At 45.7% G+C, this 17,712-nt stretch overlaps 1 protein-coding gene across 2 annotated transcripts in view; it reads right to left on the bottom strand.

The window, feature by feature from the left end:
* Positions 1-15,729, bottom strand: part of LOC120045043 (bone morphogenetic protein 1-like) — a 65,982-nt gene extending 50,253 nt beyond the window's left edge. For both annotated transcript variants that reach the window (XM_038989868.1, XM_038989869.1), the window contains exons 1-6: positions 15,493-15,729; positions 4,312-4,425; positions 3,946-4,101; positions 3,557-3,674; positions 975-1,153; positions 759-864 (exon numbers count right to left, since the gene is read on the bottom strand). In XM_038989868.1, coding sequence (XP_038845796.1) covers positions 759-864; positions 975-1,153; positions 3,557-3,674; positions 3,946-4,101; positions 4,312-4,425; positions 15,493-15,631 — 812 coding nt within the window. In that variant the 5' untranslated portion in view covers positions 15,632-15,729. The remainder of the gene's footprint in view (positions 1-758; positions 865-974; positions 1,154-3,556; positions 3,675-3,945; positions 4,102-4,311; positions 4,426-15,492) is intronic.
* Between the last annotated feature and the right edge of the window lie 1,983 nt (positions 15,730-17,712).

The following is a 17,712-nucleotide window of genomic DNA, read 5'->3' as shown; positions in this document are numbered from 1 at the left end:
CCATGGCGATGCACCCTTGAATGGCAGGCATGTGCAAACAGAGTGTTCTGAATGAGGGCTTTAGGCTGTGCCAAAGGGCTCTGTGAAGCCCAGCCCTGAATGCAAGAGAACAAGGCCACTCCAGCCTAGATTGTCACATACAAAGACAAAACTGGCATCCCTATATTTACCCTGGCCCGCCTCCACGACCCTGGCCTGCAATGTGTTGGTGGAGGTAAAAAAGTAAAACACAGAAAAAGCAACAGGGTAACAACATGCACGAGACTGAAATGAAAAGACGTCTGTCTTCTGTGAAATCATTCCAATCAGGACCCAATCCCCATGGCTTCCCGTGGTTATTTGCAGGATAACTATGTGCAAAGTGTTAGTTTTGCTGGAAGACAACCAGTTCCTGACAGTGACATTGTTATTCAAACACGTATACTAATAAGAGGATTCATCATGCACAGGGGGGGGTCTTGGGGGATATAAAAAAAGAGAAGCTAATATGATCAATTTACATAGCTTAATAAATGCCACTATTCATTTATTGTATATCAGACAACTAATATGCAGATTCTTTGGAGATGCTTTACTGCATAAAATTTATATTTGACCTGACTAGAATATGTCAGGGGAAAAGCAAAGTACTTGTTGGAATAATACTCAACTGAAGGTCAGAATACGTTACATGTTGATCCTAAGGAGTAGAATGTCCAACCAGACAGTACCTAATGAACCAAACAGAGCCTATAACTAATCAGTTGCTTTGTACCAACCTTGAAAAGGTATTCCGTGCGTAATGCATGATGCTGTCAAAGTCGTACACTTCCCCAAGAGAGTCCACCTCCCCTGGCTCCATCTTCAGGAAGTTATACTCTTGACCTGGGACAAATGGGAAGAATCAAGATTTGACCTGTCAGACTAAAATCAGGTATTATTCAATAATTTGACTAAACAGGCAGGCAGACAGAGAGAGAAAGAGAGAGACTTACCTGCCTGGATGTTATCTCTGATAATACTGACATGCTCATCGCGGTCGGGACGTGTATGCTCGTGCCAGAAGCCGATCACGTGGCCCAGTTCATGCACAACGATCCCAAACTTGTCACAGTTCTTTCCTATGGAGATGGCCTGGGGACCTCCGCCCCTCCTGCCCACGTAGGAGCAACACCTGCAGAGGGAGACACAGTCTTTCAGGGGGATATCCGCTTGGGAGACAGTGGGCCTTTTCCCACAGATTGTGCTTGATTAACATTTACTTCAGTCAATTCAGCACACATAATACCTTGTTATTACATTTATTGAATTGAAAAACTACCCATTGATTTGTACTCATTTATTTTCTTTCAGTTCATAAGTTGACTCTAATTTGTCCCCTGAATTGACTGAATGAAAATGGATTTGACCGTTTACCCCACACACTTCAATAACCCAGTATGGTCAAACTCTGCAACTGGAGAAATACAAGACAGCTCTAGCTCTATGGTCAGTCACACATGAAAACCAAGCCCAGATTTAGAAACTGACCAAAGATTTGCTCTGAGGCAATGTTCCAGGTATTCTTTTTTTGTCACATGCAATTTGTGACGATCTCAGCTAGTTTTGGAGCAAGGGGGGAAACGTGGCTATAAGAGGCGCAAAAACACACATACAGTAACAGGTTGAAAAAAATTGCACAGCACATGCAGGCAACACACACTTTGTTTAAAAAAAATGTTTATCCTTTATTTAACGAGCGGTCACATTGAGATTTACAACTCTTCTACAAGTCAGCCCCGGCCAAAAAAACAGTGTACTTACACACTGTCTAGAATCAAATCCCCTGTGTACAACAACTATCTTACAGCCTTGCTCCCAGTCTTTGCTTTCTTTCTTTTTCAAAAGGAGAACAGAATTTCGAACTCCTTACATATTTGTATATATTTGTGAAATGACAGGAGCAGAGAAGCAGGGAGAAAGAGCAGCGGAATGAGAAATTCATAGGGCTGATGAAGGGATTGAACTGGCATCTGTATGTGGTTCCGAGGATGAGTGTGTTACTGCTAGACTATACATTTGTAGCCAGTCCTAATCTGTCTTAAGCAGAAGAATATGAGAGAAGGGCAATTAGTTCTGCAGTGTGAAGTATGAACCCTGTCTGAATGGCAGACATTGTGAAAAGGTTTAAGGTCAATGTGGAGGCATGTAGTTGCTGCTCATGGAGATAATCACCAGGTTTGAAACCACAGGAGCTGAAGATATAGGCTAAAATGACAGTGAAGCATTCCTGCCTGAAGTGCATTCTTTTGCATAGTAAAAACATATATTTTGTGTCAAAGACAACTTAGAAGGCCACAACCCAGAAGCAACTGGCAATGTTCTGTGGGATGGAGCTGTACTGATGAAAATCAGGAGAGAGCTGTAATTTACCAGCAGTTGGGCATAAAGGACTTCTAAGTAGTAGGTGCATGCATTGAGCTTTCCTGGAGAGACAAGAGAAGATTTGGTATCCTAATAGACGGGTTGGTTGTTTAGTAACAAAACCGACGTAGGCGCAACTATGGGACAAAACAGACAGAGTTGGCTCAGGTTGTTGACAACATGTACACTATATTTGGATGCAGTCTATCACAGTGCCATCCATTTTGTCACCAAAGCCCCATATACTACCCACCACTGCGACCTGTACACTCTCGTTGGCTGGCCCTCGCTTCATATTCGTCGCCAAACCCACTGGCTCCAGGTCATCTACAAGTCTTTGCTAGGTAAATCCCCGCCTTATCGCAGCTCACTGGTCACCATAGCAGCACCCACCCGTAGCACGCGCCCCAGCAGGTATATCTCACTGGTCACCCCCAAAGCCAATTCCTCCTTCGGCCGCCTTTCCTTCCAGTTCTCTGCTGCCAATGACTGGAACGAACTGCAAAAATCACTGAAGCTGGACACATATCTCCCTCACTAGCTTTAAGCACCAGCTGTCAGAGCAGCTCACAGATCACTGCACCTGTACATAGCTCATCTGTAAATAGCCCATCCAACTACCTCATCCCCATACTGTATTTATTTATTTATCTTGCTCCTTTGCACCCCAGTATCTCTACTTGCACATTCATCTTCTGCACATCTACCATTCCAATGTTTAATTGCTATATTGTAATTATTTCGCCACCATGGCCTATTTATTGCCTTACCTCCCTTATCTTACCTAATTTGCACACAATGTATATAGACTTTTTTTAAAGGTGAAATAAAAAATAAATAAAAAATAATGTCGTCTCCAATATTTATTGAAAACATATGAGAACTTGCACAATGAGAACTTGTTGTCTCTCAAATACATCGTTACAGTTGTTGGTTAACTAGCTAGCGAATTTAGACCATATTAGCATCGACGTTAGATCAGTGAAAATAACAAGATAAAACTAGCTGAAACGAGTCACTTAAATTTCCCCACATCGCAGTTTCTTGTCATTGTTGCTATCTATCTGGCCATCTAATATCACAACCTTCTGCTGCATTGAAGAATGCTCTTCATTTTGGTGACGTTCTCAGCTAACCCGTCTATAGCCTATTGCAACAATGGCCTGGCACTCACCCGCACGGCCGGTAGGTGAAGACTATGTAGCTCTCCTCCGTTGTCCTCTCAATGAAGGTCACGCACGTGTGCTTCTCCCAGTGACGCATGGCCTGACGGAATATCGCTCGCTGGCTGCCTAAAAGGGAGGGTGGTCCTTCAAGTGCCCTAATCAAGGACTGCACTGAGAGTCTCAGTGGATTGAATTACTGATGTCGTACATTAGTAGACAACTTATATGATTGAACATCAAAGGCAAACAAATAATGATTTATTCTCTATAATGCTACAAAGTTATGGTATGTAGCTATACTGTAGATATATACAGACTGAGAGACGTTAACAATTAATGAAGCATCTGAAAATCAAGTCAATTTAAGGTCTTTCTCTAACTCCTAGTCAGAACTCACCACTGAAATTCCCACTGATTACATATGGAATGACCCCATCTGGCCACACCCGCTCTGGTCTGGAGGTGGCAGCCCTCCTCCTGCGACGAAAGCCCTGCCCATGGCTGTCTGGAGACATGTCATTCCTACTGCTCTCACTGGACAACGAACCATTCACTGGAACAAACACATGCAAACAGATATGTAATTCATGCAGGGTTGAGGTCATTCAATCAATTTTAACTCAGTCTCTTCAGAAAACAAATGTAACCCCTCATTTAAAATTCATACATGGTTTTGCAACTCAGATGGCAGTCACATGTGAACACACCCTAAATTGACCCCAATTGTGAATCCTCCATGTCCAGCATGGCTCCTGTACTGTACCTGCATCTGTGTCGTTGAAGGTCTGGATGGACCTCTGAATAACATCCAGAATGCGGTCCACCTTAAACATACGCAGGTCTTCCTCATCCAAAGCAATGTCTCCCAGGAAGGCAGCTAGAGCAGACACACAGACACAACCAAGAATTCATCCTGCAGCTGAAACATTGTTTTTAATGCGATTCACAGTTGGCAAAAAAGTTTGCAAAACTAGAGAGATACTTATTTAGACAGGCAATCAAGAAGACAGAGATGGAAAAAGTGAAAGGGAGACAACTACTGTTTTTGGTAAACCTTTATTTGTACTGAAATATATAGCTACACAGTAGTTGGGAGAAACTGGAAGTAAAGGTGGGAATCTGGTATATTAAAAACATAAACGTATCTACAGCCACTCGGCATGGTACGCATTTGAATTCAGCTGACAGTATATCACCTACAGCATGTAAAGCTGCTGCAGTGCTTTGGGGTATGTTATGCTTAGGTCCCTCATTTTTGACATGTGTGAAGCTATGCAGTAAGGCCCACACCCTGCCTGTTGGCTGTGGTGTGTGAGCTAATGTTTGACTGGTGCTTCCCTCTCCCCCAATGGGAGGCCCTTAGGGCTCTGTTAGCCTACTGTTTGACAAGCACACACAGCTCCTGCATACTGTATGCACTGCAAAATAACCCTCACATACCCACTAACTGTCACGTGTGTGCGCGCATACAGTGCATTCATACTGAAACAGAGATGCCCAATAGAACACAATTATACTGAACAAAAATATCAAACGCAACATGCAACAATTTCAACGATTTCATAAAGTTACCCTAATCTATGGATTTCACATGACTGGGCAGCGGTGCAGCCAGCGGTGCAGCGTTGCGGCCTTGGAGGGCATAGGCCCACCCACTTGGCAGCCAGGCCCGCCCACTGGGGAGAATGAGACAATCAGAATGAGTTTTTCCCCACAAAATGGCTTTATTACAGACAGAAATACTGCTCAGCACCGATCCCGCAGGTGAAGAAGCCAAATGTGGAGGTCCTTGCGTGGTTACACGTGGTCTGCGAATATGAGGCCAATTGGACATACTTCCAAATTCTCTGAAATGGCATTGGTAGAGAAAAAATATATATATTATCTGGCAACAGCTCTGGTTGACATTCCTGCAGTCAGAATGTCAATTGCACTCTCCCTCAAAACTTGAGACATCTGTGGCATTGTGTTGTGTGACAAAACTGCACATTTTAAAGTGGCTTTTTATTGTCCCCAGCACAAGGTGCACCTGTGTAATAATCATGCAGTTTAATCAGCTTCTTGATATGCCACACCTGTCAGGTGGATGGATTATCTTGGCAAAGGAGAAATGCTCACTAACAGGGATGTGAACAAATTTGTGCACAAAACCTGAGAGAAATAAGCTGTTTGTGTGTATGGAACATTTCTGAGATTTTTCATTTCAGCTCATGAAACACTTTACAACACTTTACATAGTGTGTTTATATTTTTGTTCAGTGTACATAAAGGGGTTGAAATAGACGTGCTTTCTGAATCTGGACCCTTTTCCCCCATGACATACAGTAATCTAATCAACCCCACACAAACCTTATGGTCATGTTCCAATACCCATACTACCACATAGATCGGCATGATGGTGTGCAGCAGTGTGCAGATGTAGAGCTGAGAGGCCATACTCTTTGAATACCCAGACAGGCTGCTACTTGTCAGTTAGAGTAACCTGTCAAAGCATAACAATCGGAAGGCTTAATTAGCACAGTGAGTTGAGAGAAATTGATCAGAAAACAGGTTCAATTCAACCTGCCATGAAAAATTTAACCTTTAGAGCCACAAAGTGTGAGATGCATGACATATAGATTGGAAAATGTCAGATATGATACTCAGAATTCATAATTAAGTAGTCAAAGCAATTTGGAAAAGTAGATGCCTCCTGGGAATTTGCTGACTTCTGTCCAGAGGCCCACCCACTAGTGGGATTGATCTAGTGGGATTGATCTACACTCTGCCTTTTTCTCCCTTTTCCCTTGTGGCTACCCTCACTCTGTGACATGTTCAAATAAGGTCCATGGAAAATTAGCACTCCAAAATACTAACCTAAATGACAGAGTGAAAAGAAGGAAGCCTGTACAGAATCAAAATATTCTAAAACATGCAACAAGGCACTTAAATTATACTGCCAAAAAATGTGCTAAACAATTTACTTTTGTCCTGAATACAAAGCATTATGTTTGGCGGAAAAAAATATCGCTGAGTACCACTCTTCATATTTTCAAGCATGGTGGTGGCTGCATCATGTTAAGGGTATGCTTGTCATCGGCAAGGACTAGAGAGATGTTTTATTAATAAAAATAAACAAAATACAGCTATAAGTACAGGCAAAATCCTAGAGGAAGACCTGGTTTAGTCTGCTTTCCAACAGACACTGGGAGACAAATTCACCTTTCAGCAGGACAATAACCTAAAATACAAAGCCAAATCTACGCTGGAGTTGCAGGAAATTAAAAACGTGTAGTGTATTTGAGGTTTGAAAAGCTTTTGAAGTTTGCCATTTCCATTTTTAAATGGGGTTTATAAGGGTTTGTATAAATGTATAAACCCCTACAAAAATGTCCATTAATTATAATCCACATAATAATTCACATTTCCTGTTGCTGCAGGATTATTTTCCTGCTGTAACAATCTGGCTCAAATTAAGACCCTACATCTGTACATGGGTGTCACACCCTGGCCTCTGTTATATTGATTTTCTTTATTAGTTTAGTTAGGTCAGGGTGTGACATGGGGGATGTTTGTGTGTTTTGTCTAGTTTAGGGTGTGTGTATTGTTTAAGGGGTTTTTAGTATGTATGGGGTTGTGTTCAGTGTAGGTGTTTAGGAAAGTCTATGGTTGCCTGATTTGGTTCTCAATCAGAGACAGCTGTTTATTGTTGTCTCTGATTGGGAGCCATATTTAAGGCAGCCATAGGCTTTAGGTGTTTGTGGGTAATTGTCTATGTTGAACGTTTGTAGCTTGTGTGTGCACTAACGTTTGTAGCTTCACGGTCGTTTGTTGTTTTGTTTTGTAAAAGTGTTTGTTTCGTGTTTCGTCATCTTTAATAAAAGAGGATGTCCTCATATCCCGCTGCGCCTTGGTCCGCTTATTATGACGGTCGTGACAGAATTACCCACCAACAAAGGACCAAGCGGCGGAATAAAAAGCAACAGCAGCGATCGCAGGATTTCTGGACATGGGAGGAAATCCTAGACGGGAGAGGACCCTGGGCACAGCCAGGGGAATATCACCGCCCCAAGGCAGAGATGGAGGCAGCACGGCGACACGGTAGGAAGCCCGAGACAAAAAAATTCTTGGGGGGGGGCACTTGGAGCAGTCGGCGAAGTTGAGGGGTGAGTCTGAGATTGTCGAGGAGTTATTGGACAGATTGGAGGAGAGTGAACGAAGGGGAGATTATGAGACATTCGAGGAGTTGTTGACGAAATTGGAGGAAAGTGAAGAGAGAGAGCTGTTGATTTGGCAGAGTATGCATGGCATTCTCCCTGAGGAGCGTGTTAGCTGTCCGATGCCACCTGTGTCAGTTCCTCGTACTGACGCCTGAAAATAGTGTTAAAGTTCCGGAAGATTTGATGCCGGCTATACACACCAGGTCTCCAGTACACCTTCACAACCCGGTGTGTCCTGTTCCTGCTTCTTGCACTCATCCTGAGATGCGTGTCCCCAGCCCGGTACCACCAGTTCCGGCACCACGCACTAGGTCTAATGTGCGTCTCCAGAGCCCTGTACGCACTGTTCCTGCTCCCCGCACTAGCCTTGAGGTGCGTGTCTCCAGCCCATTACCACCAGTGCCTACACCACGCACCAAGCCTCCTGTGCGCCTCCAGAGTCCTGTGTGTCCTGTTGCTGCTCCCCGCACTAGCCCTGAGATGCGTGTCCCCAGCCCGGTACCACCAGTTCCGGCACCACGCACTAGGCCTAATGTGCGTCTCCAGGGTCCAGTATGCCCTGTTCCTTCTCCCCGCACTAGCCTTCAGGTGCGTGTCCTCAGCCCGGTACCACCAGTTCCGGCACCACGCACCAAGCCTCATGTGCGACTCCAGAGCCCTACACGCACTGATCCTTCTCCCCGCACTCGCCCTGAGGTGCGTGCCCTCAGCCCGGTACCACCAGTCCCGGTACCACGCACCAGTCCTATAGTGCGCCTCGAGAACTCAGTGTGCCCTGTTCCTGCTCCCCGCACTAGCCTTGAGGTGCGTGTCTCCAGTCAGGTACCACCAGTTCCGGCACCACGCACCAAGCCTCATGTGCGTCTCCAGAGCCCTGTACGCACTGATCATTCTTCCCGCACTCGCCCTGAGGTGCGTGCCCTCAGCCCGGTACCACCAGTCCCGGTACCACGCACCAGTCCTATAGTGCGCCTCGAGAACTCAGTGTGCCCTGTTCCTGCTCCCCGCACTAGCCTTGAGGTGCGTGTCTCCAGTCCGGTACCACCAGTTCCGGCACCACGCACCAGGCCTACTGTGCGCCTCAGCAGGTCAGAGTCGGCCGTCTGCCCAACGCTGCCTGCACTGCTCGTCTGCCCAGCGCCGTCTGAGCTGCCTGCCTGCCCAACGCCATCTGAGCCATCCGTCTGCCCAGCGCCGTCTGAGCTGCCTGCCTGCCCAACGCCATCTGAGCCATCCATCTGCTCAACGCCATCTGAGCCATCCGTCTGCCCAACGCCATCTGAGCCATCCGTCTGCCCAGCGCCATCTGAGCCATCCGTCTGCCCAGCGCCATCTGAGCCATCCGTCTGCCCAGCGCCATCTGAGCCATCCGTCTGCCCAGCGCCATCTTAGCCATCCGTCTGCCCAGCGCCATCTGAGCCATCCGTCTGTCCCGAGCCATTAGAGCCGCCCGTCTGTCCCGAGCTGCTAGAGCCGCCAGTCAGCCAGGATCCTCCAGAGCCGCCAGTCAGCCAGGATCCGCCAGAGCCGCCAGTCAGCCAGGATCCTCCAGAGCCGCCAGTCAGCCAGGATCCTCCAGAGCCGCCAGTCAGCCAGGATCCTCCAGAGCCGCCAGTCAGCCAGGATCCTCCAGAGCCGCCAACCAGCCAGGATCCTCCAGAGCCGCCAACCAGCCAGGATCCGCCAGAGCCGCCAGTCATCCAGGATCCGGCAGAGCCGCCAGTCAGCCAGGATCCGCCAGAGCCGCCAGTCAGCCAGGATCTGCCAGAGCCGCCAGTCAGCCAGGATCTGCCAGAGCCGCCAGTCAGCCAGGATCTGCCAGAGCCGCCAGTCAGCCAGGATCTGCCAGAGCCGCCAGTCAGCCAGGATCTGCCAGAGCCGCCAGTCAGCCAGGATCTGCCAGAGCCGCCAGTCAGCCAGGATCTAGCAGAGCCGCCAGTCAGCCAGGATCTGCCAGAGCCGCCAGTCAGCCATGACCAGCCAGAGCCGCCAGTCAGCCATGACCAGCCAGAGCCGCCAGTCAGCCATGACCAGCCAGAGCCGTCAGCCAGCCATGACCAGCCAGAGCCGTCAGCCAGCCATGACCAGCCAGAGCCGTCAGCCAGCCATGACCAGCCAGAGCCGTCAGCCAGCCATGACCAGCCAGAGCCGTCAGCCAGCCATGACCAGCCAGAGCCGTCAGCCAGCCATGACCAGCCAGAGCCGTCAGCCAGCCAGGACCAGCCAGAGCCGTCAGCCAGCCAGGACCCGCCAGAGCCGTCAGCCAGCCAGGACCCGCCAGAGCCGTCAGCCAGCCAGGACCCGCCAGAGCCGTCAGCCAGCCAGGACCCGCCAGAGCCGTCAGCCAGCCAGGATCCGCCAGAGCCGTCAGCCAGCCAGGATCCGCCAGAGCCGTCAGCCAGCCAGGATCCGCCAGAGCCGTCAGTCAGCCAGGATCCGCCCCTCAGTCCGGAGCTGCCCCTCAGTCCGGAGCTGCCCCTCCGTCCAGTGGCGCCCTCTGGGATGGTATTCAGTCCGGGACTCGCCGTTCCAAAGGCGCCACCAAAGCGGTTAGTGACTATGGTGGAGGGGGGTCCACGTCCCGCACCCGAGCCGCCACCATAGGAAGGCCCACCCGGACCCTCCCCTTCTGTGTCAGGTTTTGCGGCCGGAGTCCGCACCTTTGGGGGGGGGTACTGTCACACCCTGGCCTCTGTTATATTGATTTTCTTTATTAGTTTAGTTAGGTCAGGGTGTGACATGGGATGTTTGTGTGTTTTGTCTAGTTTAGGGTGTGTGTATTGTTTAAGGGGTTTTTAGTATGTATGGGGTTGTGTTCAGTGTAGGTGTTTAGGAAAGTCTATGGTTGCCTGATTTGGTTCTCAATCAGAGACAGCTGTTTATTGTTGTCTCTGATTGGGAGCCATATTTAAGGCAGCCATAGGCTTTAGGTGTTTGTGGGTAATTGTCTATGTTGAACGTTTGTAGCTTGTGTGTGCACTAACGTTTGTAGCTTCACGGTCGTTTGTTGTTTTGTTTTGTAAAAGTGTTCGTTTCGTGTTTCGTCATCTTTAATAAAAGAGGATGTCCTCATATCCCGCTGCGCCTTGGTCCGCTTATTATGACGGTCGTGACAATGGGTGATGATGCACCACTTCATGGGGCAAGGGAAAAGTAAATTATGGAGAAGGGAACCACCAAATCCTGAGTCTAAGTAACCCTAACTAAGTACTTTGGCAATAAGCCCTGGTTGTCCCTGCCTTTGAAGCAAAGTCATTCATGCAAAGAGTGACTGTAAATGACTGCAGACCTAGGCCTACAGTGCTCAGCACATGCCTTGCAGCCAGTGGGATTTCACCGGCTTCCAACCGAGGACTACTCTGTCATGGCCTCAATGACCTCGGGTCTCCAGGCAACGGAGAGACGGATAGAAGGAAGAGAACAGAGATGATATTAGGGGGGAGAGGGAAGAAGGGAACAGGACAAAAGAGGAAATAAAGAATGGAGAGGGAAAAGTAAATATGGGGAAGGTTGGGTGGGTGGAGAGAAGATGAGAGTAACGTGATATAAAAGAGGTAGAGGAAAGGGAAGAAAAGAGGGGAGTTGAGAGATGTGGGGAACCAGATAGTTGAACACAATTGTAAACTGGGTCTCCAAGAAGAGGGAGCCTATTCAGTGCCCCACCAATGTATTATTAAATATAAATAAAAAGCATCGAAGTGGATCACAATGGTGCTGTGACCCGAGTTTGATCTATTGATGTCTAGTCTGTTAGCTAATTGGGTCATTGTGAAGAGGAGGAAGAGGCCAAAGGGCATTGAAGTATGATGGAGGGGGTTCAGTGAACCACGCTCACGTGATGAGTAACCTTGCCTGAGTGTTAATTTTCTGAGCAAGCTCAGTGGATTAATACAACCTCAGATGACCTGAGTTCAAACTAGGTTAGCGGTTACCGAGATTTACCTAAATGTACCGCCTAAAACCACTCCCTTTTCCCAGGATAAATAACTGGGAGAAACCGATAAATTGTAACAAAATATTATAAATGATTTATATGAACATGACGTGAAATGGAACTGTTAAATGATATGCAATGTCTAAATCTGTATTCTCTACGGCCTTCTCTCTGGTCACTGCATGTTCAAGGCTCAGGGTGGGGACCGACAGCCAATCTCAGTATGTAGACCTATCATCTCATCATGGTAACTTTTTATTGTGACAGGTGGACATACATTTGCTGCAGCATAGCCTATGCCACAGTAGTATAGTAGTATAATGACCAAATGTGAGTCTAATTTACACATCTCTATCTGGCTTTCAGGGTCACCTAATTTTTTTATTGTAAATATGTTTTTTATTTTGTATTGCAGCTGCAGAGAGTGCAAGAGCGAGCACTCTCTTGCAGTCTTTCTCTCTCTCCATCAATTCCATTCAAATTGCTTCCAAAATAGATCATCCTGTTCAAGATTGATTTATAGCCCTATATATACAGTGGCAAGAAAAAGTATGTGAACCCTTTGGAAATACCTGGATTTCTGCATAAATTGGTCATAAAATTTGATCTGATCTTCATCTAAGTCACAACAAGACAAACACAGTCTGCTTAAACTAATAACACAAACAATTATATGTTTTCATGTCTTTATTGAACACACCATGTAAACATTCACAGTGTAGGGTGAGAAAGGTATGTGAACTCTTGGATTTAATAACTGGTTGACCCTCCTTTGGCAGCAATAAACTCAACCTAACATTTTCTGTAGTTGCGGATCAGACCTGCACAACGGCCAGGAGGAATTTTGAACCATTCCTCTTTACAAAACTGTTTCAGTTCAGCAATATTCTTAGGATGTCTGGTGTGAACTGCTCTCGAGGTCATGCCACAGCATTTTAAATCGGGTTAAGGTCAGGACTCTGATTGGGCCACTCCGGAAGTCGTACTTTCTTCTGTTCAAGCCATTCTGTTGTTGATTTACTTTGTGTTTTGGGTCATTGCCCTGTTGCATCACCCAACTTCTTTTGAGCTTCAATTGGCGAACAGATAGCCTTACATTATCCTGAAAAATGTCTTGATAAACTTGGGAATTCATTTTTCGTCGATGATAGCAAGCTGTCCAGGCCCTGAGGCAGCAAAGCAGCCCCAAACCATGATGCTCTCTCGACCATACTTTACAGTTGGGACGAGGTTTTGATGTTGGTGTTTTGTGCCTTTTTCTCTCCACGCCCTAGCCGGCTCAAAATTTTTCCTTGCCCCAGTTGGCTAGGCAGGCGCCCATCCCACGTCAGGCCTCAGCCGGATTGCCAGGTTTTTATGCCTCAGCCGGCTCATCAGGCTCCCACGTCTCAGCCGGCTCATCAGGATCCCACGTCCCAGCGGGCTCATCAGGCTCCCTCGCCCCGGCCGGCTGGTTCAGCGCCCATGCCTCGGCCGGCCCGTCAGGCCGGGCGGCGCCCCTAGTGGGGGGGTACTGTCACGCCTGCTCCCGTTCTCCCTCCTTGGCGCTCGAGGGCGTCAGGCTGCCCTGCATTACGCACTTCTGCCACCATCATTACGCACACCTGCTCCCCTCGTCACACGCATCAGCGATTCATAACACTTACCTGGACTCACTCACCTGTGTTTATTTCCTCCCCTATATCTGTCTGTTCCCGAGGTTGTCCCCCGCTTCAGCATTATTGTCGTCATGTTGTTTTGTTCCCCCTGTTCTGACGCTGTTCCTGTCCTGTTCCTTGTCTGTGCTTGATTAAATGTTCACTCTCCGTTCCTGCTTCTCATCATCAGCATCGGTTCTTACAGAAAGAGGTAGGCAGGCTAATAACATTAGGGGAAATATTCTTAAAAATTATAACTAAATTCGCTATACTTTGTAGGACACATGGTGCTGCACCAGAATGTTCTCTCTGCTTTATCATGGTTTGAACGAGGTGCCTAATTCCAGTCCATATAATACAGTATAATACAATACAGTACAGTAATACAGTTCACACTCAAAACGATTAGCCTGCTGAAGCTTGTTTCATTTATTTACCCAAGAGAGCATAGCTGCATCATTGTGCTTTTTATGTTTTACTTTCGTGCTTGAATTTTCGATTAAAACTCTATTCAAATCCAGACACAGGGCTATTTATATCCTTTAAATGCTTTTGAATGACACTTCCGGTTTTGGTGGGAAATACCGGGTTAGTGATTTATTCTCGGGATGGATCATTTGTAAAATACCGGGAAAATATTCAACCCTAGTTCAAACCCAGGTGGTCACAGATACATATAGCATTGTGGATAACAGTCATCTGGCTGAGCAGAACCTTTTACAAAATGAAGTACCTTGTTACATACCCTAGAGTCCTGTGTGTTTAAATTGATGGATTCAATTAAAGGGACATTTCACCTTAGCTCTATATTAAAAACATCAAGACTTTGTCATAAACATTAAAAAAGTGCTCACCACAAGCTAGAACGAGCGCATTTTAATTTCACCGGTAGAATCAGGAAGTTTCGACTTCCTATGTATTAGTCTGCTTATAGTGTACCACAAGGTCCTGCATTCATAGCAAATGCACAATGCATGACAGGGCCAGAGCAGGAAGCACCCCCCCACGCTGAGCTGTAGTCTTTCAGAGGCTGAGAAAAAATGGCACCTTGTACATCTAACAATGAATATGCCGATAGGAACATCGCTGGAAATGTCCAATGGCTCTATCGAACAAGGACAACCATATAAAGTATACACGGACACAAATGTATAGAACGATTATCATAACATAGAGGCTTTGTGAAATGCCACAAAGCAGGACTACTTTAATTTTCAGATCTCAACCACTCTGTCAAAACACCGGATGAGGTCATCGGGTGTATAATTCGGTGCGCGAAACCCAGACCTGACTTCTTGGTGGCCAATATGTGTGAAACAGATCTCACTGACCTAGAGGTGCCTTGGACACGATCAAAACAAACCCAGAGTCATAGGTGAAATATCCCTTTAAGGCTTTGTCCCTTGTTTTGACTCTATCATCTCTTGCACCCAATTGACATGTTCCATGTCTATTCTTTAAAACTGTTTCATAGCTATTCCAGCCTCCAATTTGCAGTAGCTTAAGTACAATGTTATGTCTTATATATATATATATACACAGGTTTTAGGACCACATTTTGTGCCCAATGTTGTTTAGCACTCCTAGATTCATCAAAAGTCCATATCCTCTGTTTTTGAATATTTTTCATCATGCCCCCACTTGACATGTTCCATGGCTATTCTATTCAAGTCTTCCATAGCTCTATTCCAGCCTCCTACATACACTACAGAAGGTAAAACAGGATAAATGATCTTCACATAACAGAGAACATTGAATTGTATTGAAGCAAGCTCAAAGTGATGCTTGATTGATTAATGGACAAAGGCTTTTCAGCCCCGTCTGGATTTGACAGCTGTCTGTGTGTTCCATACAATACCCCTAACCCACCGCTGTGGAACAATGCCCCGGCGCACCATGCACAATATGGTTGGCCTTGGCCTCGAGTTTATTATCATTTCTACCATAATTGATTTCGGTAACTTTACACGCTGTTGCTATACTATGTAAGTGATGTGCATCACCTTCGAGCGGCGCGCTTGTGAAAACAAGTTAAACTCATAACTCATTGCCTGTCCCTTTAAATCAACCATCACTTCGGTCTTGCCCAATGTGCAGTCTTATCTATAAAGGGAATCCAGATAAAGCAAACTATAATTAATTATCCCATATAATATGAAACATAGTAACATTACCAGCTTTGCAGGGATCTTTGTAGTCGATTACTTCTGGGGCGCTTAGGTCAATGAAGTTACTTGTTTCCACATACAAATCAACCGTAAGTAAAACGCGGAGACCTGATAGCAGTAACAAATAGCTCGGCATAAAAGTCATATTTTGAAGTTAACAAAAGCAGAGTTTTGGAAAATGAAAAGGAAAGAAAAGAAAGGAAAGGCGGGTAGACAGAGAGGATTTGGGGAAACGCAATCTTTTTTTTTGAGGGCGGGTTTATACACACGGTGCTGCCTCTCCACAATGTCTTTATTCTAGATCAGTGATTCGCTAACATACCCGGGCGCCAGGCCAACATCCCATAGAAAAGCTTACAAACTTAGCACACTGGAGGTCGTGACACAAAGCTGCACCCTGGTCACCAACACAGGCCAATTCAGTCTTTTTTAAATCAACACAATTTTGTAGTGCAATCTTGTTGTAAGCTAGACTTGTAAAATGCCTATTTTTATGTATGAACCCATACAGGATGTTGGTTTAGTCATCGGGGTTTATAGCCTAGGGGCCGGATGGGCCGGATGTATGGGGTTAGGATTTAGATGGGGTGTTAGGGGTAAATTGGAGTTTAGGGTTTAAAAATGATCCAATGCTCTGGTTGCACTGAATAAGTAAACTGACCCATTTCACTAACATTTCCAGCTGAATGGTTGGTTGGGTTATCCCAGTTAGCCTAGACCTGGGTGACAGCGGGCCCTATATTACTTTCATTCAATGTCTATAGCCTGAGCCCTTGTTGATTAAATGTGTGTTCAACATATTGGACATTGTGATCTCTTCAACTTCAGAGTTAATGGGACAAGCAACCTCAACAAAACTGCTGTTGACACACCTGACAGCAACATATACAATACCGTTAAAAAGTTTGGGGTCACTTAGAAATGTCCTCGTTTTCCATGAAACATACATGAAATGAGTTGCGAAATGAATAGGAAATATAGTCAAGATGTTGGCAAGGTTATAAATATATATATATTTTTTGAATAATCAGTTTGTCCTTCAAACTTTGCTTTCGTCAAATAATCTTCCATTTGCAGCAATTACAGCCTTGCAGACCTTTGGCATTCTAGTTTTCTTGAGGTAATCTGAAGAGATTTCACCCCATGCTTCCTGAAGCACCTCACACAAATACGGTCAAGCTGCTCCCACAACAGCTCAATAGGGTTGAAATCTGGTGACTGTGCTGGCCACTCCATTATATACAGAATACCAGCTGACTGCTTCTTCCCTAAATAGTTCTTGCATCGTTTGGAGCTGTGCTTTAGGTCATTGTCCTGTTGTAGGAGGAAATTAGCTCCAATTATGCGCCGTCCACAGGTTATGGCATGGCTTTGCAAAATGGAGTGATCGCCTTCATTTTTCAAGATCCCTTTTACCCTGTACTCCCACTTTTCCACCACCAAAGCACCCCATCACATTGCCTCCACCATGGTTGACAGATGGCGTCAAGCACTCTTCCAGCATCTTTTCATTTTTTCTGCGTCTCCCGAATGTTCTTCTTTGTGATCCGAACAACCGAAGCTAAGATTAATCTGTCCATAACACTTTTTTCGAATCTTCCTCTGTCCAGTGTCTGTGTTCTTTTGCCCATCTTAATCATTTATTTTTATTGGCCAGTCTGAGATATTGCTTTTTTTTTTGCAACTCTGCCTAGAAAGTCAGCATATCTTCAGTTTCTTGGCAATTCCTCGTATGGAATAGCCTTAAATTCACAGAACAAGAATAGACTGACGAGTTTCAGAAGACAATGCTTTGTTTCTGGCCATTTGGAGCCTGTAATCGAACCCACAAATGCTGATGCTCCTGATACTCAACTAGTCTAAAGAAGGCCAGTTTTATTGCTTCTTTAATCAGCACGACAGTTTTCAGCTGCGCTAACATAATTGCAAAAGGGTTTTCTAATGATCAATTAGCCTTTTTTAAATGATAAATTTAGCTAACAAAACGTGCCATTGGAACACAAGAGTGATGGTTGCTGATAATGGGCCTCTGTACGCCTATGTAGATATTCCATAAAAATCAGCCGTTTCCAGCTAATATAGTAATTTACAACATTAACAATGTTTACACTGTATTTCTGATCAATTTTATGTTATTTTAATGGACAAAAAATGTGCTTTTCTTTCAAAAACAAGGACATTTCTAAGTGACCCCAAACTTTTGAACAGCAGTGTACCTATTTCCTT

Source organism: Salvelinus namaycush, chromosome 3, assembly GCF_016432855.1.
Source record: "Salvelinus namaycush isolate Seneca chromosome 3, SaNama_1.0, whole genome shotgun sequence".
NCBI classification, from domain to species: Eukaryota; Metazoa; Chordata; class Actinopteri; order Salmoniformes; family Salmonidae; genus Salvelinus; species Salvelinus namaycush.
This window is presented reverse-complemented; position numbering and strand designations above follow the sequence as displayed.